The sequence below is a fragment of the Microcebus murinus genome, chromosome 9 (assembly GCF_040939455.1).
Source record: "Microcebus murinus isolate Inina chromosome 9, M.murinus_Inina_mat1.0, whole genome shotgun sequence".
Lineage (NCBI taxonomy): Eukaryota > Metazoa > Chordata > Mammalia > Primates > Cheirogaleidae > Microcebus > Microcebus murinus.
The window spans coordinates 85,267,491-85,294,533 of NC_134112.1; the positions used below are offsets into that span (position 1 = coordinate 85,267,491).

At 37.9% G+C, this 27,043-nt stretch overlaps 1 protein-coding gene across 1 annotated transcript in view; it reads left to right on the forward strand.

Annotated features, from left to right (window-relative positions):
• EXOC4 (exocyst complex component 4) overlaps nt 1–27,043 on the forward strand; it is a 737,569-nt gene that overhangs the window by 653,474 nt on the left and 57,052 nt on the right. The window contains exon 15 of the mRNA XM_012739746.3: nt 24,527–24,668. Coding sequence (XP_012595200.1) covers nt 24,527–24,668 — 142 coding nt within the window. The remainder of the gene's footprint in view (nt 1–24,526; nt 24,669–27,043) is intronic.

Consider the following 27,043-nt stretch of genomic DNA (forward strand, 5'->3'; position numbering starts at 1 on the left):
GGTGTGGTAGGATATGCAAGAGGAAAGATTATTTACATGTCTTTATATTTAAATAAAGCAACTCTTAGATAAACACTGCATATATAAAAACTTGGAGATTTCCACTCTCTATATTAGGGATTTTTTTTTTTTTTTGCAATTTTGTGTGTGGTGGGTTTTTGAGTTCCACAGAAAGAGGAAGTGCTGAAAGTGGTACTATTTGGAAAAGGAAATTTGGCTTTTTTCTTTTCGCCTTTGACCTGTGACCCTCCTGTTGTGCTTCCTGGCTTTGCCCCCTGGTTCACTGTCCATCTTCTTCAGGAGGTGTGCCTACTGAGGAAACAGACATGTCGTCAGTCAGCCAGACAGTCACAGAGGTTACGTGCATAGATAGGGATTTATAAATCATGCGTTCTGGGGAATTTGTCCAATAGAAAGTAAACTAGATCAATGAAGCCCTGTCTTGTGGGGACATCAGGGAAGATATTCATTCATTCAGTAAATATTTGGGGATCAATTCAGTTTAACAAATAACACAGTATCAGCTATACTCTAGGCCGTAGGGACACAGGTAATTCCACTTGCAGGGATTTAAAAGTCTTATAAAAGATAGGCATGAAAGTAATTACCCCATAATGTGATTTGGCAACTAGAGATAAAACACAGCGCATTTGGAAATATATGAAGTGTGCATCTTAAGGGGAATACAAATATAAGGAAAGACTTTCTGAGTCTTGAAGGATAAATAGTAATTAGTCACAAATAGAAAGTTATATTATGGAAGGCAAACTAAATAAAAGAAAGAAAAGGCTATGAAATGAAAGAAAATATGGTGAGTTCAGCATAATTCATGTATTCAGTAGAGCTGGAACATGGAGCTCAATTTAGGGAAGCAACAAGCAATGAAGCTAGAGGTGTGGGCAAGGCTAGCTGAGATTTTATTTGGAGGGCAAGGTCAAGCTATTGAAAGATTTTAGACATAAGAGAAATTTGACTGGATAGTGTTTTGGAATGATTTTTCCAGAAAGATATAGGGGAATGAATTAGAGAGGAGTAATTCTTAAGACAAAGAGATTATTTAGAAACCAGATACATTAAAACGGGTGATAAGTGGTGAAGGACTTGTCTTACTCTGTTTTGTCTGCTATAACCAAGTATCTGAGACTAGGTAGTTTATAAAGAATAGAGATTTATTTCTTATAGTTCTGGAGGTTGGAAAGTCCAAGATTGAGGGGCCTGCATGTGATGGGGACCTTCATGCTGCATCATCCCATGGTGGACAGCAGAAGGGAGAAAGAGGGGACCAAACTTAGCCTCTTATAATGAACCCACTCGCATTCTGATGGCCTTAATCCATTCATGAGGGTGAAGCTCTCATAGCTTAATTGTTTCTTAAAGGTCCCACCTCTTAGCACTGTTGCATTGGGGATTAAATTTTCAACCCATGCTTTTGGGGGGACACATTAAACCATAGCAGACTGTACCAAAGTAGAGGTAGTAGGATTGGACTCAAAAGATAATAAGAAAGAATGATATAGGGACCACAGGAGGCAGAGGTATCAAAGGTATTTCCAATTTCCTTGACTGTACAACTGGGCACCTCTGACTATGTCAAGCACTGTGCTAGGATATGGAATTATCTGTGCCAAATAGAGCCGTATGTTAAAATGACATTCATGAAAATGAAACTTTACCTTCACATCAGAGATATGTACTACAGCTTAAATCTAACTGCAAACAACTAAAGGAAACCATACAAATTATTTAATTGAACTCAAACTTTATTGTAAAAAATTATCCTTGGATTGTATACAGTTGGCTCATAGAAATATCTTCTGGTATAAAGATATTTACAGTAATATTATTTGATCTGTAATATGCAAATTTAATCTTAGCTACTATTCTCTTAAATGACCTATTAGAAGCAGCAACATAGACTTACTTAAATGTCATTTTTTTCATGCTCTGTATTTGTCCCATGCCGGGAGATAGAGTGAAATAGGAGTTCTGTTTGGGGGTTAACATGCAGAATTATAAGCAGCTAAACAGCCTAGAAAGATTCAGCACAAGGGCAAAGAAGATATTAATAATTCCCACAGTGGGCATTAAGCTTCTAAGTGCCCCTAAAGTAACTCTACTTGTTAGCAGTTCTTGTGAATGGTTTAATGAAGGTAGAGGTTGATGCTACTAACTAAATAAATTTATGGGATTCCGTATAAGTTTCATTGAGAATTGAGTCTACTATTGATTTTGCAAGTACTTACCAACATCTTTGCCGTACATGTTTTCACCTGAAATTATGGCAAAGTACCAAATGGACCATTTGTGGCAACCAAGTAAATTAGAATCCAATATAAATTCCTACAACTTTTGAGTTCTCTCTCTCATATGGAGGAAAGCACAGCTATTTAGCGACCGTCCTTGTTAATAGGTAAAATGCGGGAAAATTTTATGGAATTTCGCCTCCCTGAGAAGTTGGAAATAATATTCAAATGAAGAATAAAACCAAGAAGGACGAAGCAAGTGATACCATTATAAAAGTATATTACTTGGTGAGATAGAGGGTATGGATGATGCTTTCTTGACATTAGGTAGTAGTAGTGATGGGAGGTTTCAATGAGCTTGACATTTCCAAAAGTCTAATTCAGCTAAAATAGAATGATAAATAAGTTCTCAACTTGTCTTTGGGATGATTTTTCTTCCCAAGAGGGAAAAACATGGTGATAACCAATACTTTATACATAATTATGACCAAAAGGAAGAATTCACTGGGAATATAAAAATTATAATAATCTTTGGAGAATGTTAACATATCATATTGGAGTTCACACAGCAAAGAGAGTAAATACCAGGCCTAACTGGATGTTTAGTTTTCAGAAAGCTAAATTTTTAGACAATGGAGAAAATATAGATGTGATACCGTGATTGCAACCTATCAAAGGAAATATAATTCATGATGAGGTTCAGGAGATTATACAACAGAAAGTTTGAACCATAAAATGCTAAGTACTTTTAATAAAAAATAATTCTAAACACATTCTATGACAGGGTATATTATAAAACACACAGTTACACACTACTCATTTTATTTTCACAATAACTCAGGAAGTGGATACCATCATTATCACCATTTTTACATACTGGGAAACTCAGGCACAGAAAGGTGAAATAACTTACCCAAGGACACACAGCTCTGAGGTTATTAAGTAGAAGAGGCAGAATTTGAACCTATTCATTATGCCTTCACAGTCTGTGCTTTAAACCACCACACTATTGTATGACATCCAGAGAACTCTCTGATGAGCTTACATAGAAGAATATGTCTTTAAAAATGAAAGAAGAAACCTGCAACCAAAGATGAGTGCGTAGCAGGCACACAGAATGTAAGGTTGGCCTTTACATGTAGTTTCAGGGAAGCTAAACCCCAGAATGACTCGATCATCATTAGAGATGCTGAAGACAACAAAAGGCAGTGTGTGGCTATGTTTAGGCACAGAAAGAACGCGAAATGGATAAGCCCTCTGATTGGTGAATGAGGAGTGTCATGTTAATACAAAGCAGAACCACTACTTCTCTTCTGTTTCTATCTTATTTAGAAAGGGGCCTGCTCTTCAAATGTCAGGATCAGACAAGTCATGGTAAGAAATAGTTGTGAGGAGAGAATCAGATGGCATCTGGCTCCTTGAGAGCTCAAATGGATCAAATCTGAGGGTATTAAGGAAATTTGATAAATTGTAGAGCATGTAAAAGGTGACAGAACACCAGATGACAGCAGATATTCCCATTCTCAAAACAGAGTGAAAGAAGAAATTCTAGAAACTGTAGACTAAAGTTTTAGACAGTGATCCCTAGAACCAATATGATTGTTAGCAATTAGGAAAAAAATGTGTTGAGTGCCAGGAGGCAACATAGTTCACAGGAGGAAAATAAAAGCATGATAGGTCCCCAAAGAGACTGGGCAGGGTTTACAATGGAGGGAACAGGGGCACTGTGTGTATTTCCTTACAATTAGTGATCTGAGACCAAGTCTTGCCCAATCTCAAATATCTATGTTTAATTTCCAAATACATGTGAATATATTTTTCAACTTGGCTCTATTGTCCTATCAAACCAAGGTTTACCTATATCAGCTTATTTTTTTCTATGAAAATGAAATTCTGTTTAATCAGTTCAGTAGAGGAAGACGTAAAACTTTAAGGGTATTTTACTTTTTAAATGTGAATTTACTGATGAATGAGCCTCAGGAAAAACAGAGCTGAGCTTTTCTGCCTTACTAGGTGGTTCCTTCTCAATTTCATACCTTTAACTTAGTTGCCAAAGGGTTGGTGGTTTAAGCTATGGAACCCAGAAGTTCTAACACCCTAAGGTGATCATGAACATGGAGTTTGTTTGGAAGATACATTCAGTGTTAAGCTAAAGGTTTTATAGAATCACAGAAAACAGCTCCAAATTCCGTGGCCTTGCTGAGAAGTCTGTTTTGTTGAGGTCTACATCATTAACCTGGGATTTATTTGAAAAAAAGTACAGAAACCCATGGTACACTTTTCTGAAAAATAACAAAGCAAACTATTTTCTAAAAGGAAGGCTGAATCTACTTTGGAAGGAAATCTTGATTGCATTATTAAGATTAAGAGCAATTCATACTTTGCTCAGTACTTAGTAAATTATAAAAACACATACTAGATATTAGTAACTGAAATAAGAGAAAGGAAAAAGCAGATCACTTGTTTCCAAATAAATATTATTTATGTAGATTTTCCTGCCACTCATCCTCAGTCTGTAGGAGTCGTATTATAATTTAAATGTTTGGCTTTTATCCCTACTTTGGCTGGCAACTAGAGAGTAGAATGCAGTGGGAACTTGTTTGCTAGAACCAAATTCTTCCCTTTTCAAGGGCAGTGGTTCGTAAATAGCATTTTTTTTTTAGCAGCAAAACCCTTTTTTCCCAGCAGAATTTTACTGTAAAATCTTAAATGGGTAACAAATAAAAATGGAGCTTCTCTGATTAGGTAGGGGAGAGCAAGATGGAAAGAATAGAGATTGAGAAATGTTAAATTGAATTAAGCTTGACCTAAATCTGCCTCTGTACATATTTTAAGTTCAGCGTAAATGGTTTTCGTACATAGTGAACTATAACCTAACTTGTCATGTAAACAGACTATAATCTACTCTTGTAACGAGTAGCTGAATCTCAGACAATCACAACAACAAATTTTCAGTCAATCACAGGCAGCCAACTGTTCAAACCAGGTTCAAATAAGGCAAACACTGAGCTTGAACCAATTGAGCTGTCCCTGCGCCTCACCCCGTTGTATGTCACTTCCTTTTCTCTGGCTATACATAAAACTGCACAGGTGGTCGGGCAGAGCATTCTGAACCCTTTTGGCTGCATGATTCTAGAATCACAAATAAAAACCAATTAAGATCTGTATTTGTTGTAATTTTTATCTTTTAGCAGAGATTAGGAACTCTGCGGAGGACCTTCCGGAAATCTTTGCCTTAGAGGTTACAACATTCCATCAAAGGGTAGCCCAGGGATTCTTGACGACCCCTTCATCCCATTCCTTAATGCTTGAAATGTTCTCTGAGATTGGAGATGCCACCGCTCAGAAATATCTCATGAGTACAAGGTGTTACAATCATTCTCAATGCTCAGTCAGGAAAACAGAAACCATTTTAGGTATTTCGAGCATGAGGGAATTTAATACAGGAAATTAGATGTTTTTAAAATTGCTGAAAGGGCTTAGCCAACAGTTGGAAGGAAGCAAAACAACAAGGAAACTAGCTGCTGACCTTCGGGAAAATCAGGAAATGCAGCCTGGGGTTTTCCCTACCTGTGGTGAGGAAGCAGCTGTTTGAAGGGTCTCTCTTGGAAGCTGCCGTCAGCCTCATATTTGCCAGCTGCCTGCACATCTTTCTACCACTGCAAGAGGAAAATATTGCCTTCCTTTTCTTTTTGCCTTACACGTCTTTTGGGAGCGACTCTTCGTGGCAGAATCCAAACCCCAAACGCTGCTGGCAAGAAGTTGGAAAATGTTCCTATGCAGCCAGGGATAATGCTGAGTTGACAGCAAACAGGGAATGGGGGTATTTTTTCATTGCACTTTATATAGTAAATTTAGTCTAGAGTTTAGTAAGGTGAACATATTTCTAAGAAAACAAATAAAATAGCAAGACTCATATGGTAGTAAATATAAAAAGCATCTTTCCAAAATAATCCTGATTCAGCTGTTTTAATCCTTCATAAAAGACCTGATTTTGTCAGTGTCAGTGAATACTAAAATAATCTATAAGCCAATTTCTGCCTCTTCATTTTAAAATAACAAAACTTGTATTATTTCAGGTCAAAATTCCATAGTTGTCAGTAATGGCTATTTAGATTCATAATCATTACTCCCTCACCTCTGTACCCCATGGAGTCACACTCATGTGTGTTCTTTTCCTCGTAGTGCCTTTGGCAGAAAGGAAATAAACTGTGGTCATGAGATAAATGCTGATTCAAAGTAAAAGTATGGCCTCTCGGGACCTGTTTCAGATCTGTAAGGCAGACCTGATCTCTCAAACACATGAACAATGTCAAACCATCATTGAATGTTCTTTTGAATTCCTAAAATGACTCCTAAGTTCACTGTTAAAGAACCGAGCTCCACAGGCATCCTTTCTATGGAAATAGAGATCCCTGTGATTCATTCCTCAAAATAATGTGAAAAACACTACTTTTGTTCCCCCCAGCCCCACCAACCACAGGCCACCCAGCTGCTGTGGCCCAACGAGCCAACCTACCACTGGCTGGGGTCCCGTGACCTGCCCAGGTGCCAGGCAAAGCCCCCTAATCCACCCAGATGCCTGCCCATCCCACTACTGGCTGCAGTCCCACAAAACACCCATGTGCCCACCAAGGTCACACAACCTGTTCCACCACTGGCTGCAGTCCCATGACACGCCCAGGCACCCTCCATAGTCCTGCAATGTGCCCAGGTGCCCACCAAGGTCCTGCAACCTACCCAACTGCCACAGCCCTACATCCCACACACCTGAGTGGCCTCACATGCCATGCACCCTGCACACCAGCTATCCCAACCCGCACCCTGTGCTGCACTGCTCCCTAGAAATCACTGAAGATCCACTCACTAAAAGTCACCTTTCCCCAGCCCTCCATGTACCACCACCACACCTGGAACTAAATTGAGTGAACACCCACAGCCCTGACATCTGGGGCCAACGCCTAAATAGCCTTACCTTGCTGCCATTGCCACCACTGCAGGGAGGCCTGAGCAGAGCAAACTTCCCTGCCGCCAGCCTTTGTGGAGAGGAAGTCACCCAGCCCCCCACCTGAGCTTCCCACAGCACCCTGGAGACCAACATACCACTCCATACAAATATCCTCTGCACTGGCTTGGACTGTAACAACCATGGGAGAATGGGATGATACAGGAGAACAGCTGCATTACAGGCTCTTAGTACATCTGCCCCTTTCCCACTGGATCATTCCTCCCAAATAGGGCACAGGTGCACCAGCCAGGGACCTTTCCTCTCTTGGAGAGTTCCCAAGCAGAGGAGAACAGATACACCACAAATTTATCTGTCTTGAGCTGAGAGAAGAGATTTCAGATGAGAAGGAACCAGCATAAGAACTCTGGCAACATGAAAAGACAAGCTGTTTCGACACCCCCAAGGGATCGCAATAGGTCTCCAGCAACTGACACCAACCTAAAAAAAAATGTTGAAATGTCAGAGATAGAATTCAGAATATAGGTGGCAAATAAGATGAATGGAATTCATGAGAAAGTCAAAAACCAACACAAAGAAACCAAAAAATAATTCAGGACATGAATGAAAAAGTGACTAAAGAGACAACATAAGAAAAGATATAACAAAACTTGAAGAAATACAAGAGTCATTTAGGGAACTTAAAAATACAGCAGAAAGCCTCAACAACAAGCTAGACCAAGAAGGAGAAAGCATTTCAGAGCCTGTAGACAAGGTTTGGAACAAACCCAGTCAGTTAAAGATGTAAAAAAATAAAAAGGATAAAGAAGAATGAACAAACACTCAGAGAAGTAGGGGACTATGCAAAGAGAGCCAGAATTAGGTTATTACAGGTTCTTATTATGTTGTTATAACCTATAATTAGGTTATTATAAGAATTATAGGTATCCCTGAGGGAGGAGAAGAAAAACAAAAAAGCATGGAAAACCTATTTGAGGGAATTATTGAGGAAACATCCCTGGTATCATCAGGGGTTTAGATATCCAGATATAAGATGGTCATTGAACACCTGGAAGATTCATAGCAAATAGGACATCAACAAAACACCGGCATAAATGCCTAGAAAAAGAAATGTTTATACACTGTTGGTGAGACTGCAAACTAGTACAACCTCTATGGAAATAGTATTGAGATTCCTCAAAGAACTAAAAGTAGACCTACTGTTGGATCCAGCAGTTCCAGTACTGGGTATCTACAAAAGGAAAATAAATCATTTTATGCAAAAAAGACATGTAAAGGACATTGGAAATTAGGGAGGGTGAGAAGGGGATGAGGGATAAAAAACTTACCTATCAGTTACAATGAACACCATCCACGTGACAAGCACACTGAAAGCCCCAACTTCATATATCCATGTAACAAAAACATTTGTACTCCCTTAATATTTTGAAATAAGAAATATTAATATTTTTTTAAAAACCAACAAAAAAAAATTAAAAACCACTACTTCATCTCTTCCCAAGCTGCTCCTGAGCATCATTCCATGTTTCTCACCAAATTACACTTAACTCATGACTGCTGAAATGCCAAATCTGCTATCGAATCCTCAACTCTGAAGAAAGTTACGTTTTATGGATGAAAAGATAAAATTTAAACCTGTCCCTGATTAATGCCTTTTTTCTCCTGCATGTCTTCACTGATTTGAACATTTCTAGACTCCTAGGCTGTTCTCACAGTTTTGTGATTTCCTATTTTGAATTCAAAAAGTCATGATCTTACACAATGTCAATGTTTTAATGTATCAATATATCATTTCCTGTCTGAACATTATTAGCCATCACAAACAACTAAGCCCACAGCAATCAGATTTCTTACAAGGTTTTTTGATAAGAAGATGAGTATAGGAATCTCACTCTTTCAAGATTTCCACCAGGGGACTCAACAATAATAACCTGGATTTGCTGAGCACTTACTATGTGCCGATCATTCTAAATGCTTTTTATGTTTTATCTCATTGAATCCTTATAATGACCTTCTGAGACTGAAAATGATGTCACTCTGATTCACAGGTTTAACAATTTGCCCAAAGTTAATCAATTAGTAAGTGGTTGAATCAGAATTAAACCACTACTTGTTGGGCTAATCCAAAAGAAATGGTTGTCAACCGTATGACCCAGCAATCCCACTGCTTGGTATATATTCAAAGGAAAGAAATTCAGTATATCAAAAAGCTGTGTGCACTTGCATGTTTATTGCAGCACTATTCTCAATAGCCAATGTATGGAATCAACCTAAGTGTCCATCAATGGATGAATGGATAAGGAAATTGTAATATATGCACACAATGGAATATTATATAGCCACAAAAATGAATTAAATCCTGCCATTTGCAACAACAGGGATGGAACTAAAGAACATTAAGTGAAATAAGCCAAGCACAGAAAGGCAAATCTCTCATGTTCTTACTCACATGTGGGAGCTATTAATAAATATTAAAAACAATGGATCTTGTGGAGACAGAAAGTAGAATGATGGTTACCAGAGGCTGGGAAGGATGGGGAGTGGGAGATAAAGTGAGAATGGTTAATGGGTGCAAAAATATAGTTAGATAGAATGAATAATACTTGATAGTACAACAAAGGGACTATAATCAGTAATAGAGTATACTTTCAAATAACTAAAAGAATAGAATTGAAATGTTCCTAATACAAAGAAATGATAAATTCTTGAAGTGATGGATACATCAATTACCCTGACTTCGTTAATTCACATTGTATGCCTGTATCAAGACGTTACATATACCGTATAAAGATGTACAACTATTATGTACCCATACTAATTAAAAATTAAAAAAAAAACAGAAACAAAAGAAATGGTAATCCAAGGGAAATGTTGTAGATAGGAAGATTTGGTTCATAGTTAATATGAGAATACTCATATCCTTTTACTTAGAGAAGGATATTTAAATTTTTAGGTAATATCTTGAAATTATGTAATCATCCGATAGGTAGATGATTGCTTCTCTATGTCATTTACCCTTAACTGGCATAAACACAGATTATTAATCTTTTGGTTTTTAGGAAAATTGATTCCGGAAGCATCTATATGAACTGTTAATTATTCTTGGGATTCTATGGCAAAACTGGAATGGATGTGTGAACAGTATTCATGTGTTACTAATGTAGAAAGACAGAAATATGGTCATATATTATTAACCTTCACAAGGCATTAGTCAATATGTGTATTGCACCAGCTCATCAATTTAGGCTGCATAAGGAATATCTGACACAAGAGAGATTAAAGGGGAGAAACTTAACTGTTATCTTTACCACATACTGAGAAGTGGCCACACTTGTCCTCACTGAGTAGAAATTGTCTTAGCAAGATTTACACCCACAAATTCTGCACCATGTGTCAGCAAGTTAATTCATTCTGCAGTCCTTGCTTCTAATGTGCTTCAAAGGAGCCCCCACCAGTTACACAGCTAGTCATGGTTATGGTCTTTGTGCGTGGTGGCAGGGTCAGCTGCTGCTTCTAGGTAAACCAGTTGTCTATATGTTATCCACACTACAATGGGATCAGAGTGGCCTTGGCTTCTAGGACTCTGCCTGTTTTCCTCTGCTGTCATAGTGGCTCTCACATTTTGCCATCAAATGTATAACTCTAGTCTAACTGTTCCAATGCCTATGTAAAACTATAGATGAAGGAGAAAGATACTGGGTTTTTGTTATTTGTTTATTCAACAACTTCACTGAATACATGATAGTAGTAATAGTAATTGCCATGTATTAAATGCTGTATGTCAAACACTACTCTAAGCCTTTATATATTTTCTCATTTAATCATCAGAATCCTGTGAGCCAGGTACAATGTTCGTCTTTCACAGGTGGGAATCTGTTGTAGAGAAATTCATCCAGATGGTATGTTAGAAAGCCCGGAATTTGAACTCAGGTCTCTCTGCCTCCAGAGGGCACCTTCCTGTTTGCTATACTTGGTACCTCACCTGCTAGTTCCAGAAACCACATTGCATATTGGGGATGAAAGGCAAAAGTAAGGTTATACCTGCTCTCAGTCAAGAAGGTAAGGATGATTTCTCCATTCAGGTCCAAATTAAGGAGTGATGCAGCTGCCTGAAAAGGAAATTAGGCAACTGGAAAAAGTTACATTAAAGAGGGGCTCAGTATAGGACTTTCAGTTCCACTCCTTTAGTTCTGTCCCTATCTGTGGCGCTTGCTGTGTCGTGTTGGAAAACGTGCTTTATTTCTGTCTGGCTTAGTTTTACCATGTGTAGATGGGCCTAATATTTCTAATTTGTCCAGTGACTAAGCCATTCCCTGAGGCTCTTTGGAAGATTCACAAAATGCTAAGTGAGAAGGCTCCTGTTTGAACACTAGACAAGTATTATTGCTCTACCATGTCGTATTTTTACCTCTAAAATTCTCTTAAAACTTAAATCTGTGTCACTTATTCACCCAAAAGATCTGGCTAAGTATTTGCTAACACTTTAAGATGCTCTTTGTTGCAGGATTTTACAAAAGCTTTTACAAAAGGCTTACAAAGTCCATGGAAATCTAATACAGCTCCACAATAGTGCTTTTCAACAGACAGACGGGAGTTGTTCATTAGCTTCCACTCCCCCCCCCCCCCCCCCCCCCGCACCCTTTCCCTTTTTCATATCCGGCAGGAGCTGAATTGGCCACACCACATGCCTTTTTAGTAGATGATGAGGTTTTTACCCAGCCTCAGGGAGGATTATTTGGAATAAAGGAGGAAATCAACCTTAATGTTTCTCCCCAGGACTGAAAGAGTCTGAGGTCTGTACTATCCATCACAAGCTTTAAAAATCATGTGTCTGAGCTGCTTTGCACTGTATGTAGATAGGACCCCAAAGCTAAATGTCTTGGGGGACTTGAGGCTTGCTCGGACTTGCTACCATCAAGCACTGTTTCATGAGTAACTGCACACAGTTTGCTCTCTACAGATCTGTGCAATGTGAAGTATACAGTATTGGCTTAGAATTGGCCACTTGCTCTGTGATAGCCTAAGGGGACAACTGTCCATTTTTACCTTGATTCTTATTTTTGTTTTGCTCTTCAGAATTGGCCTTACATAGATCTCCTTTGTTCTTTCTATACAGTTCGATACTTGAAATAATTCTTCAGTTTCAGATATCCTTTCTGGGTATCAGTTTCTTACCCTGGAACAGAATAATGTTCCAGGCTAATGAACTATTTGGAAGATGTTAGGTTAAAGGAATTGTGGAAATTAAATGTAAAAAATGGCTATGAAACTCTTTGATTTGTCCTTAACTTGAAGATTAAATTCTACAAGAATTATTGGCAGTCTGCTGAGTGTAAGGAAGAGCTATTTACTAGGAGAGATGCCAGGAGGAACAAGTTACTGTTTTTGTTATCATGGATCTCACAGTGTACTAGGGATGCTATAGGCACATAGAGCACAAGATGAAATGTGCCAAGTCCAGGAGAGAGTGTAACTGGAGTTCAAAGTATGGTCCTCAGCTTTGTGGCAGGCACAGTGCCAGGTGTGACATTCCCTCATTTGGTTGTCACAACAACTCTCTAAGTTGTGTATATGAGGAAAACAAGCTTAGAGTTGTTAAGAAATTTGTTTTAAAGGTAATAAAAAATGGAAGAATAAATTATTCTCCTCTGGGAAGCAGCAGGAAAGAGTATGGCTTCATAGAGATGAAGAAAATTTCTCTTAAGCAACATCCTTAAAATGAAGTGCAAGTTCTTCATAAGAGTTTGGTTGTTGATCTTTTTTTTTTTTTAAGTGTGGGGGCGGGCGGCCTCGTGATACATTCTCAAACAAATGTTATTGAATGTCTGAAACATTAAGCTGGGAGGTGGGTGGAACAGCCATACCTTTTCTTCCCCCCCAAATTACTGTCTATAGTTAGGGTAATAACTAGGACATTTCGGAGGAGGCTTTCTAAGGAACACCAAGAAGTTATGCTGTCCATAGTCTTATGGCCAATAGGGGGAAAAGGTGTAACACACCATTTGAATAACAAATGTTACCACATAAAAAAAAAAGTAGGTCTCTGCCTCCTATACCCACATATAAAGTGTTCCCTCTATGAAAGTTAATTATACAAATTGGGTTATTCTTGTCATACCCAACTAAATCAAAATCGAGAGGCCAGGGGAGAAAATACTCGAAGTACACATAGCACCTGCTCCAAGAATTAAACTTTCCACAAGGCCAGCTGCTAAAATGGCCTGTTGTGACTCTAACACCAGTTTTACCTAGTAGTTGCTGAAACAGCTTGCCATGACTCTAGGATTGGTTTTATTTACCACTGTCACTCAACAGTCAGAGTTGCCAGCTTCCAAAGTTTCTCTGAGCTGTCTTTTAAAACAACATGTAACATTTTTCTTTCTCATAAGATGCTATAAAATTTTTCCATTGCTGAATAAGACGTCTTCCTTTCATCTTCCAGTTCGCACATTCCTACCACTTTTTTCCTTCCTGGTAATGAATTTCTTCCACTTTTCCCCACTCCCATGAATCTCTCCATTTGCCCTTCTTCCCTGTAAGAGTGGACAAAAGAGGGGCAGCAGTGAAAAGGCTGGGAATTCTTGCTGCACAGCTGTTCAGATGTAAAGGGGTTTATTGGTTGGGTGTTATGTCTCAGTAAACTACATTTTCAGAGCTGGTTATATATTTGTGTTTGCATGTATAGGGTCTAAGCTGAATCATGTGCAGTATGTCTCCATCCTTTGGAATCAGAATTCTGTTGGTCCAGTGACAGTCTCAGCCAGCCTATTGGTTTTCAAAACCAATTGACCTTGCTAGTTGAAACCCTAAACTTCCGGCATCCATGGAGAAAGATAGTTATTATTATTTGGGAACAGAAGAACCATTGCTTCTGAAATAGGAAGCAAAATGAAGAGAACTTTCCAAACACATGTCTTAGAAAAGGCCCCTCCTTGTGTAGAAATGCAGCAGAAGAACTTAACTAGGTTATAGATGGTTTGGAAGGTGGGAAAGGACAACTAAATAAGTGAATTGATAATCGTGGCAGAAGCTGAGGACTGTTGAGAAAGAGTAGATGATAGCTTTGGAAAATTTGTCTCAGGAAGAGAGTGATCAAAAAGAGTTACCATGAAATTTAAGTTTGGAGAGAAAAGTACATCACTATCCTAAGAAAATTCAAATTAGATGTCAATAAGGTGGTAGATATTTTAGCATGTGAAGATCACCTATCCATTCCAAAAGCCAGTAGGCTTCATAAATAGATAAATAATTCATTTAACAAATATGTATTAAGTACCTGCAGTGTACAGAGCACTGGGGTAGGGGAAGGTTAGCTTGTATAGGTTTGCAGATGATTCAAGAGAATGAATAAAAAGAATAAATAAAAAGTGTAGTAGTTCAAAGAAATTATGAAGACTGAGGATAGATATAGTTGACATTAAATTTCCAACTTGAAACTGGGTGTTATAGTATCTGACACTTTAAAATCCTGTCTCAGCTCTAGACTTGATAGTAGCATATCCCACAGGCATTTAAGGAAAGAGATTAGATGGAGGGACTCCTGCCACAGACCCCATTGACTTTGTGAGCCCCATGAATTCTTAATGGCACAGACCTACCAGCATTCCTATTTGTATTTTACAAAAAAGTGTTTGGCCAAGTAACAACATCCAAGGATTTCAGAATTATGTATAAGACCTAATGACACATTGCTCTAGGAGTTGGGAAGGTGCTATTATTATAATTTTCTAAAAAGGAAAACTAAAGATTAAAATTAAATAATTTGGCTGGGCATAGCAGCTCTCCCCTATAATCCCAGCACCTTGGGAGGCTGAGGTGGGAGGCTCACTTGAGGCCAGGGGTTTGGGACAAACCTGGGCAACATAGGGAGACCCTTTCTCTACAAGAAATAAAAATAAAATAAAATTTTTAAAAATAAAATTAAATAATTTTATCCCAGGTTAAAGCAGAAATCATTATGTGATGTCTCTCACCTCTATACAAATGGGAAGAGAATTCAGAAATTTTTGTGCCAAAATTTGATCTTCTAAAATATATCCAGTGAAAACGTCTCATAGGATGGCTCTTCAATGTCTTTTTCTATCTTCTAAAAAGTTTGAATTTACAGCATTAACCTTTCCTTTCCTGCCGAGATAACCATCTTTCCCTTTTCAATTTATCACTCTCATGACAGCTGATACTAGTCTAAGCTAATATTGTAACAATTTTAGATAATATTGCAGATGCACAAGGACATCCTCATATGAATCAATTAAAGAAGTCACAGTAAGTTGCCATTGAAAGTGTAGCAGCTGCATCCTTGAAAACAGATGCTCTTCTGGGCCTGAATGAGTCTAATTTTGACTAATTTTAAGACCTAAACAGATTTCAGGCTGGTTAATATTAGGATGTGGAACCACTTGAGACATTCTAATGTCCTAGTCTGATTGCTTCTCCATGACAGTAAGTATGTTGGCTTTCCTTGGGAGATGCCGGGTATTTAACAGACCAGGGATTTTATGTCAATAAAAAATAGAGACCCCAAGTCTTGGCTGCAGCAAAGTGTACTGACTACTCACAAAATTAAAGTGGCTTCTAAAGGAAATGCAGTTTATAGGGAAAGAACTTGGCCTGTAGGGTCTGATCAGAAATGCTTTAAACTGTATTTCTGTAGGATTCCTGGGTAGCCCAGGAAACCAGCTATAATGAACTACTTCTCCATGCTCACCCTCTCCATTGATTATATTCAGGAAAGGAAGAAGAAAGTCACACTTGTAAATGGCAAGTTGCTCCTTCTTTTTTCTGATCTTTATCAATCTGTTTTTATGTGAATTCCTTGTCATTTTTATTGGTCAATTAAATCATTCATTCAGTTTTATTTAAAAGGCTTAGAAGAACCAGTAAACCCTGCCTGAGCAATCAGGAAAGACTTTCTGAGCCAGAGAAAGCATGAATCATTTTGAAAGAGATGTAAGAGCCATCATAGGTATAGAATCATGAGACAGCATGATATATTTGGGAGATTTGCTTTAAAAGGATAGTAGGTCAAAGGTCCAGGGTTAGGCAGAAAGTTGGATAAGAAGGGGAGAGAGTGATGAGAAAGGAAGAAAAACTGGAAGGTTTGGGCAGAAATCAAAAGTCATGGAAAGCCTTGCTAAGAAGCTTGGATTGTATCATATAAGCAACAGGAAAACACTGATGTTATTTATACAAGGAATCAGCATAGTCAAATTTGTGTTTTGGGTAAATAACTCTCTTTAACTCCTATTTAATTAGATAAAAAAGGAGCTGGTTAAGTAGCAAAGAGACCAGTCAGGAGACTATTGCAGTAGTCCGTGGAAGAGATGAGGTTGAAACTGAGAAAGTGGCTATAGAAGTAAATATAGAAAAGAAAAAACAAATATTTAGAAAATATTTAGTAAATAAAATTGGCAGAAATTAGTCTTTGCTGGGGAGGAGTGAGTCAAATGTTACGTTCATGCTTGCAGTTTAGATTCCTAAATTGATGTATCACCTGTAGAAAGGGAATTCACAATAAAGAACAGATGCTACAGAAAGATAATGAGTTTAATTTCAAACACATTGCATTTGAGATGCCTATGGGATATACAGGTAGAGATATCTTGCAAATAGTTGATCAAATTATGTTTAGGAGTCATCCTTTCATGGATAATAGTGCAAATGATGAAACGTAAATGAGCTCACTCAGAGCAAAATGTCAAGTAAGGAGGACCAATAGAGGAAAATTATTCCCAGGAACACCAGCATTTATGAGTGAACTAAAGGTAGAGGATTCAGTGAAGGAAATTATGAAGAAAATGTCAGAGAGCTAAAAGAACACCCAGAAGAATATGATGCCAGCTAAGCCAAAGGAAGACATAATTTCAAGAAGTAAATGGCCACTAAATTCAGATGTAGCAGAGAGCTTTTTTGAGATTAGGACGGAAAAGCATCCAGTGGGTTGAAGAGTGTTTTGTTTGTTAGTTTGTTTTGAGACAGTCTCACTCTGTTACCCCAGCCAGAGTGCAGTGGCGTCATCGTAGCTCACTGCAACTTCAAACTCCTGCCCTCAAGTGATACTCCTGCCCCGGCCTCCCAGAGTACTAGGATTACAGGCATGGGCCACCACACACAGCAAATTTCAGAGTAATTTTTTGGTAAAGAGTTGAAGGCAGAAATCAGATTGTGGCACACTGGAGCGTTGATAGAAGGCAAGACTGGAGAAAGCAGTTGTTGACAATTCTTTTGAAGTCTTATTAAAAATGTGAGGTCCTCATGGGAAGAATAGTAGGGAGTATACAGGACAAAGGGCCAGGGGAGAACATGAATCTGGAGAAGTTCCTAAGAAAGGTAAGGAGCTAACCATGCACTGGTGAAAGGATTAACAAGGACATCAAAAGCTTTTTTGAGATTAAAATTTTAGTGGCAACAATCTGTAGTTTTTTTGTATCTTTTTATTGATGTTTTATAGTCTTATATTTTGGGGGTACATGCAATATTTTGATACATGTATACAATGTGTAATGATCAAATCAGGGTAGTTGAAATATCTACCACCTCAAACATTTCTAATTTCTTTGTATTGGGAACATTACAATTCTTCTCTTCTAGCTATTTTGAAATACACAATAAATTATTGTTGACTATAATTACCCTATATGCTATCAAATAATATAACTTACTCCTTGTACCCAAACTGTGCTTTTGTACCCAACCAACTCTCTTTTTCCTTCCCCTCCGCTCTTCCCTTCCCAGCTTCTGGTAACCACCAATCTACTCTCTAGTTCCATGAGATCTACTTGTTAGCGCCTGTATATGAGTGAGAACATGAAATGTTTGTCTTTCTCTGTGCCTAGCTTATTTTACTTAACCTAATGACCTCAGATTCCATTCATGTTGCTACAAATGACTGGATTTCATTCTTTTTATGGCTGAATAGTATTCCATGGTGTATATGTACATTTTCTTTATCCATTCATCCATTCATGGATACTTAAGGTGATTCCATATCTTGGGTATTATAAATAGTGCTGCAGTAAATACGGGAGTGCAGGTAGTTATTTGAAGTACTGATTTCCTTTCTTTTGGAGTTGAACCCAGCAGTAGGATTGCTGGATTATATGGTAGTTACATAGTTTTAGGAGGAACATCCATACTGTTTTCCATAATAGCAGCACTAAGCTTTATATTTCTCAACAGTGTATGAGTGTTCCCTTTCTCCACATCTTCACCATCATTTTGGTGTGTTTTTGTTTTTGTATTTTTGTCTTTTTGGTAATAGCCATTCTAACTGAGGTAAGATAATATCTCATTGTGGTTTTGATTTGCATTTCCCTGATGATTAGTGATGTTGGTCATTTTTTCATACACTTGTTGACTATTTGTATGTCTTCCTTTGGGAAATGTCTGTTCAGGTCTTATGTGCATTTTAAAATCAGATTATCTGGTTTGTTCTATTAGAAAGTTTGAGTTCCTTATATGATCTAGTTAATCCCTTGGCAGGTAGATAGTTTGCAAATATTTCCTCCCTTTCTTTAGGTTTAGCTTGATGTGATCTCATTTATCTATTTTTGCTTTGGTTGCCTGTGCTTTTGAGGTCTTACCCAAAGAATCTTTGTACAGACCAATGGCCTGGAACATTTCCTCAATGCTATCTTATAGTAGTTTCATATTTTCAGGTGTTACATTTAAGTCTTTAATGCATTTTGAGTTTATTTATGTCTGTGGTAAAAGATAAGAATCTAGTTCCATTCTTCTGCATATGGATATCCAGTTTTCCCAGTACCATTTACTAAAGAGACTGTCTGTCCCCCAATATATATTCTTGGTGTCTTTGTTGAAAATGAGTTAGTTAGCTGTAAGTGCATGGATTAATTTCTGGGTTCCCTATTCTGTTCCATTGGGCTATGTGCCTGTTTTTGCCAGTACCATGCTGTTTTGGTTCCTATAGCATTGCAGTACAATTTAAGAACAGGTAGTGTGATGCCTCCAGGTTTGTTCTTTTTCCTTAGGATTGCTTTAGCTATTTGAAGTCTTTTGTGGTTCCATATAAATTTTAAGATTATTTTTCTATTTCTGTGAAGGTTGTCATTGATATTTTGATAGAGAGTACATTGAATCTGCAGATCTCTTTGAGTAGTATAGACATTTTTAACAATATTCATTCTTCCAATCCATGATCATGGGGTATCTTTCCATTTTTTGTGCCCTCCTCAATTGCTTTCATCAGTGTTTTATAGTTTTCCTCATAGAGATCTTTTACTTTTTTGGTGAAATTTATTCCTAGAGGATTTTTTTGGGGGGGGGAGGTTGTAGCTATTGTAAATAAAATTGTTTTTATTTCTTTTTCAGATTGCTCACTATTAACTTACAGAAATGTTGATTTTTATACGTGGATTTCATATCCTGTAACTTTACTGAGTTTATCAATTCTAATAATTTTTTGGTGGAGTCTTTAGGTTTTTCTAATTTAGAAAAAGATTATATCATCTGCCAACAAGGATAATTTGACTTCTTTCTTTCCCATTTGGATGTCCTTTATTTCTTTCTCTTACATAATTGCTCTGGCTAGGACTTCCAGTACAATCTTGAATAGAAGTGGTGAAAGTAGGCATTCTTACCTTATTCCATATCTTACTGGAAAGGCTTTCAATTTTTCCCCATTCAGTATGACAATAGCCATCAGATTTTCATATGTAGCCTTTATCATGTTGACATATGTTCCTTCTATACCCAATTTTTTGAGAGTTTTTATCAAGAAGGGATCTTGAGTTTTATCAGATGCTTTTCTGCAATCTACTGAAATGATCATATGGTTTTTGTCCTTGAATCTCTTGATGTGATGTATCATATTTATTGATTTGTATATGTTGAATCATCCTTGCATCCCTGGTATGAATCCCACTTGATCATGGTGAATGATCTTTTTGATGTGTTGTTGAATTCTGTTCGCTAGTATTTTGTTGAGGATTTTTTATATCTGTGTTCATCAGGAGTATTGGCCTATAGTTTTCTTTTTTGGTTGTGTCTTTGTCTGGTTTTAGGATCAAGGAACAATCTTTACTTTTGTTTTGTTTTCCTGTCATAGGATGAGCTGTAAAATTGACCCAGGATTATATATTGAGTTTTAGGGCAGTTATAGTGAAAGATGAGTATTCAAGGGAGTTGAGGTTTCTATTGAAAGAGTAGCTCAGGAGATCAACCACACAATCCATCCTGAGGACCCTAAGAGGGACCTGTTCTACCAGGAGAAAATGAAGAGATTGCAGAGTTAAACTTACAGCAAGTGGAATGGAAATGAAGGTTTGAGAGAATGGGAAAAGAAAAGTTTTTGATCTCAGAATATGAAAATAGAATTTAAAATTTCAGAGGCTGAAACCAGGATTTAACTTAGCAGCAAGTTATTTGTTTTTTTAATTTGCAGTGGTTTAAAGAGGTGCTTGTTTTCCTAATATAACAAGAAGTCTGAAGCTAAGCAGTTGCTGGTATTGGCCTGTGGTTCAACAATACTTAGTCTAGCAGCCCTCTGATTTTCCGTCTTTCCCTCTCAATAGCAAGATGGTTGTTGCAAATTCAGGTTCCACATTCAATTCAGGAAATGGGAGAAAGGTGGGGATAGGGATGCCACCAGCTTCAGCGCTCTCCTTTTGACAGGAAAAACAAAAGACTTCCCCAAAGTCACAGAAGATTCTACTTAAGGGGGTTACTAGACAGACTATGACACATGGCCACCTCTAGCAACAAACAGGGCTGAGAATACAAACATTTAGCTTTCCAGAGTCTATAGTGGAGTAAGCAAGGGTGAAGGGATTGGAAGATACATGTTTTTATGCAGTAGTCATAGGATAAACAAGGATATTATGAATTATCTGATGTCACCCATCCCCAGTATTAGAAAAACAGCTCAAAGTGCATGTGTTCATACGTGATCTAGTATTCATATCTTTAAAGCCCAATACATGTGGACTCTGCTGATACGAAGAGCAATACATCTGAGATAAATATACAACCACACAGCCTCTAAAAGGGTCTGTTCAAATGTGTGTGTGTGTGTGTGTGTGTGTGTGTAGCAGTAACCTCCTATCTTAACCATACTCTCCAAGCAGATTCAGTCAGCATCTGTGTAGATGTTCTCTAGTCCCCTGGTTCCCAGTGTCAAGAGTGAGTGCTGGTACCAAGTGGAGCCGATGACAGAGTAATCACAAACACAGAGCAACAATCTTATACAAACAGTTTATCACATAAAAGAAAGAATGAAAGGAAGGAAGGAGGCCATACAAAGTGAAAGTATGTTCCAGAGAGAGTGGAATGCATCAGTCTCCACAAGTGGAGAAAGATGCTGGAGGCTGAGCACACATTGCCTTTTTAAGCCCACTAGTTTGTCCCCACCCCACCCCCACCCCCGCCTTTCCCCTGGCAGGATTGGATGCCATTTCCCGCCTTTGGAGGTGATTGACAGGTTGGTGTTACATAACAGATCACATGCCAGGATACATACAGGGTAGGTTATATAATAGTTTCCCTTTCTGTGCATGCATCTTTTCCAGAATTCTCCTTGAAGCTCCACTAATGTTATGCTAATTAGATGGTAATGAGCTCTAAGTCAGTTAAGGGTTACTAGGAACTTTTTACCATGTATGTTTCCACCAGGGAACAGTTCCTGACCACAATTTGGTTCCTAGCTACAATTCCGTTCCCCCTCTCCACCCCTGGCCTGTTTACTTGCTACCTGTTTACTCTCCACCAGACCCAACAGATTTCCCTTTGACATTTAAGTGCTAGTTAATTGTTTTGTGTTCCCTTTGTTTGCCATGCTCAGCATTTCTTTGCTCAATTTATTCCTTCTTGTTAAGAGAACTTTGGAAATTTCAGGGAGCCCTCAGGAACTCACAAGCCAGCTTTTCAGTAGACCTCTGGGCATAATTTTCCATGTTGTTTTAATAAATGTTGTGGTTTTGCTATAGATTACAGTCAAATGAAATTTATGGTGAACTGCTATTTGAAAGTACTCTTACCTCATTCATTTGCAAGTTTTACCTCAGCATCTAATCTTGCCACAGGCTTACTCTACTTGGATTTTTTTTTTCAATTTGTGTTCTGACAGTAGTCAATTGCCACATAATGAAATTATATATTTCTGTAATAGGAAATGGAAATTTCTTAGTTTCTTGGTAGAATTTGTCCAGAATGCCTTTGATGAAATTTGGTCGATTAATGTAACTTTGGACCTCAGACCACAAGTGAGAGTTCAGGGTTCAATTTCTGCCTCTTCTTGCCGATATATAGATAACTTTCCATGTCACAGTTACAAAACAGAAAAATCTAAGGGCTGAAAAGCCCTAAAATGCTTTGAAATATTTTAACAGTATTACTTATAGTTTCTTTCAGCCTGCTATGTGAAAACATCACCAAGGCCGTGATCTTGCTTTGCAATCAAGTGTGAATGATATTAACATTAGAGAGGGGATACAATGTCATACACCCAGCCTCTGGCAGATCCAGTTAGTGAACATGTAGGATTATACCAAGGCTGGTAATAATGTAAAATCTACATTACTATATTCCCTTCCTTCTTACACTTCAATTCTCTTGAACCTTTTTTTTTTTTTTTTTTTATGTTTGCCATGTTATTTTACTTTATTAGAGTCTGGTTCAACAGAGGAGAACTTAGTCTTATAAGTCTGGATTGTCTATTTGAGCCCTCTCTGGGCTTGGCAAAGACTAGGAATAGATACAGCACTGAAGGCTATAATTATAGACACTGTTACAGCCAGATGTTGGCTCCCTACCCAATATGGTGAATGGCCTCCTGTGTGATTTAGTGATGGCTCACCAAATCCCATGTGCCCAAGTCTAGGGAATCCCTTCTTTCAAAGGATGCTGTGTCCTCTGAAAGGATGATTTTTAGACAGAAAAGCAAAAATATACTGGAGATTGAACTTCAAGATAGATGGAATATTTTGTAAGTATCTTGTTGCTTTAAGCTTAAAACTCAATCTGGACAAATTATATGCTAAAGAATAGTGACAATTGCTTATGTTTCCTGTTTATATGGAGTAAGTTTTACATGCTGTTATTTTAAGTGTTTTATCTACATTAGTTCACTCAACCCCACAATGTAGGTACTACAATCCCCATTTTACAGAAGAAGAAAATCAGAGAATTTAAATAATTATTAATAGTTCTTGGTTACATAAAGTTAGTGCTAGAGATGGGACTCAAAGCCAAACTTTGAGGTTCTAGAGGACTAAGAGAACTTTTGAATTGAGATTATCAAATTATTGTTGGTGATCTTTGAGAAAGTGTGGGGAACCAGAAATATAGTAGAAGTCTAGAGATTATATCTAGACTTCTATAATGTGTGTAGTTCACATTTTTGTTGTTCATTATTTTCCTGAAGAAAATGTCCAAGTGCTGTTAAATATTGTTATAAATTATTTTGGAGAGATATAGAAGGTAGCTTTACCAGATTTTCTAAAAAGACCTTTTTAGGGCTGTTAGTTGGCCATGATATATATAGGAGGTAGAATGGAATGCGATCCACTACCACTTCCACTCCGCAGATTTTAGGCTTCAGTGCAAGCAGCATAGCATCTAGGAAAAGGAAATTGATCATTCTCTCTAGACAAGTCGGGGCCCTCTGTAGTGTTTATTCTGCTTGGCTCTAAGCCCCCCATTTTAAGGGAAGTATGAAAAAACTGCGTTATTTTGGTCATCAACTTTGAGAATTATAAAATGATTCAGTCCAGTCATTGGAAGAGGGGTTAAAGAATTGTGGACATTTAGCCTGGAAAAGGGAAGACTTCAAGGAAACTAAAAGAGATATCTTTAGTACTTGGAGTACTAACATGCATGAAAATGATTGCAAAGTTAGGTAGTATCAGAGCCAGTGATCAGAAGTTAATGAAGACAGATACTGGCTTGACATGAGATGGTCAAATCTCTCACAGATGGAGTAGGCTGCCTGGAAAGGTATTTCCTTTCACCAACATTTGTGTGAGTGTGAATCTAGAAGCTGAACCACCACATGAAGATGTAAAAAAAGAGACACAAGCACAGACCAAGTGGTTGGGCTGCGTGATTGTTAAGGCCACTTCCAACTCTGCGGTTCTGTTTCTATCATTCTATGAATTGATTCAAGACAATCAGCCGAGCTGCTATGTTTAATCAAGTATAGAAATAGTCTCTATTGCATCTTGGACTTCTAATGCTGCCAACAACTAGCATTAGCCAAATTGGTAAAAACAAGGAGATGAACAACAAGATAACATGTTATTTCAAAAGAACCTCTTGACATCTAATGAAATGATTGGTGTTTTGTCCTCACCCCTTTTTTCAGTGCTTTCTCCTGCTCAAGATAGCCACACGTATGTGGGTCTGCCCCCAGTGTCGGATCTGATCATGCGGACTCTGAATGAGCTTGCCAAGTCGTTCCAGGATATGGCTGACCGCTGCCTGCTGGTCTTACATCTGGAAGTGAGGTATGGCACGGCAAAGCACGGGACTGCGTGGTTCCTAGATCACTTGCTTATTTCTGGAGAGTATCACCATGGTTTTTGACTCATATTATGATATTGTCCTTTTCTTATACTGAATGTGATTTTTTAGCATTATTTGGTCACTCTTAAAGTATCTGAACACATGCTGTGCTGTGAGTGGGGTGATTCAGAATTGGCATGGCCTATGAAATCAGAGTGATCTGTATTTGAATGTCCATAACACACTGGCTACGTGATCTCAAGTCAGTTAATTAGCTTTACAAACCCTCGGTTTCCTCACCTTAAAAATGGAAGTGGTAATTTCTAATGTATAAAGATTTTATAAATGAAATAATAAATCATTAGCACAATGTTGGCCATACAGTAAGTGTTCAAAATGTGGTAGCTTTGCAATTATGATGACTTTATTGTTATTGATGTTTTTACTAAGGTACTCTGCTAGTCAAGAAGGGAGTTTACAGATGTCAGAGTCATAATCCCTGCAAGGAACTCACAACCCAAATGGAAAGATTAAGTAAAATAATAATTTAAGAAAAACATATTATTATACATATGGAAGTGGAAGAAAGAAAGGACTAGGAAGCCTTCAATTATTCACTCGTTCACTCAATAAGTATTTATTGAGTACCCTCTTTGTGCCAAGTAGTAGTCTAAAAATTGGGTTGCAGCAGTGAACAAAACATTCAAGGTCCTTGCTCTCATGGAACTACATTCTAATGGAGGGAAATAGCCAAGGAGCAAACAAAAAATATAATTTTAGATAAGTTCGACTAAAATAATAAAATAACATAATGGGATCAAGCAGTGATATTCTATAGAAGATAAGCTGAGCTATAAATGCAAGCCACAGATGATTTTAAATTTTCTAATAGTCACATTTGAAAAAGTAGAGGGAAACAGGTGAAGAATTATAATAATATATTTTAGTTAACCCAATATGTCTAAAATACTATCATTTTAACATGTAATTTATATAAAAATGATTCATGAGACGTTTTGCTTTTTTTTTTTCTTTCGTAAGCCTTTGAAATGTGAATATTTCACACTTCTCTTTTAAATCACAATTTGGACTGGTCACATTTCAAGTGCTCAGAAGCTGTGTGGCCAGTGCTGTCATACTGCGTGGCTGGGGTTGAGTTGACCAGAAAGGGGATTCTTTTTCTTTTTTTTATGTATATAAAGTAGTCAGAGGATTATGACAAAGTAACAAGAAGGAGCCATCTGTACAAACATCTAGTGGAAGAGTTTTAGACAGAGGAAGCAATACTCACAAAGGTCCTGAGACAAAATCAAGTTTGGCCATTTTAAGGAGCAGAGAGCAGCCTGAAGTGATTGTAGCCTGATGAGCAAGATGAGTGGGCAGGAATGGAAGAAAGTCCAAGACACAAGCTGGAGCCCGATCACGTGGGGTCACGAAGCCAGATACATTACACGGTCTTACAGACCAAGTGAATAGTTCAGGTACCATAACTATCATGGCAATAAGAAGCCATAGGAGGGTTTTTAAGCAGGGGAGAAATGTTAATTAATGAATTAACATCTTTAAAAGATCACTCTGGCTGTTGTATGGAAAAGGAATGGCGGGAAGAAACATGAATGGAAGCAGGGTGACCAGTTGAGACCCATTGAGCACCAAGGTGACAGAGGTGGAAGTGTGAGGAGTGCTGGATTTGGGACATATACTGAAGGTGGAGCTGATAAAATTCGTTAATAGATTGGATTGGGCTTGGGCTGGTGGCAGTGGGAGAAAGAAAGGACTCAAGGAAGACGACCAGTTTTGGGGCCAAGGCAACTGTGTCAATGAAGAGGGGCATCAACTGAGGTAAGAAAGGCTGAGGGAGAAGAAAGGTTGGTGGGTGGAGAGTATAAATCAAGAATTCTATTTTAGAGATGTCCCATTGCAGATGCTTATTTACCATCTAGGTAGCCATGTCAAATAGACAGTTGGCTATAAACTTTCAAAACTTCAGGATCAGAAAGTGTATGGTATGGTAAAACATTTTGTCCTGTATTACTTTGGAACATTATTGAAGTTGGTAGAATATTTTCTTTTCATTTGAAGCCTTTACTAGATTTATATTTTAAAAATGTAAGTACAACTTTGGTCGATAGGGGACCTTTGAAGTATGTCTGGACTCCAGTTAGAACTTGGGTGTCTTTCAGGGGGTGTTGGTGTCACTCCTTTTATGTGCCACTTGCTGTTTTCATTCTTCACGACCTTGCTCTTTATTGTTTGTGAGCACCTTGTGAGTGGAACAAGAGAAGTAGCATTGCAGCTTTGGAATCTCTTTTACTTAGTATTATTTCTGATCTTATTTCTTACACTAAGCTGTCCAGAAATAAGGTCTCTTTCCATG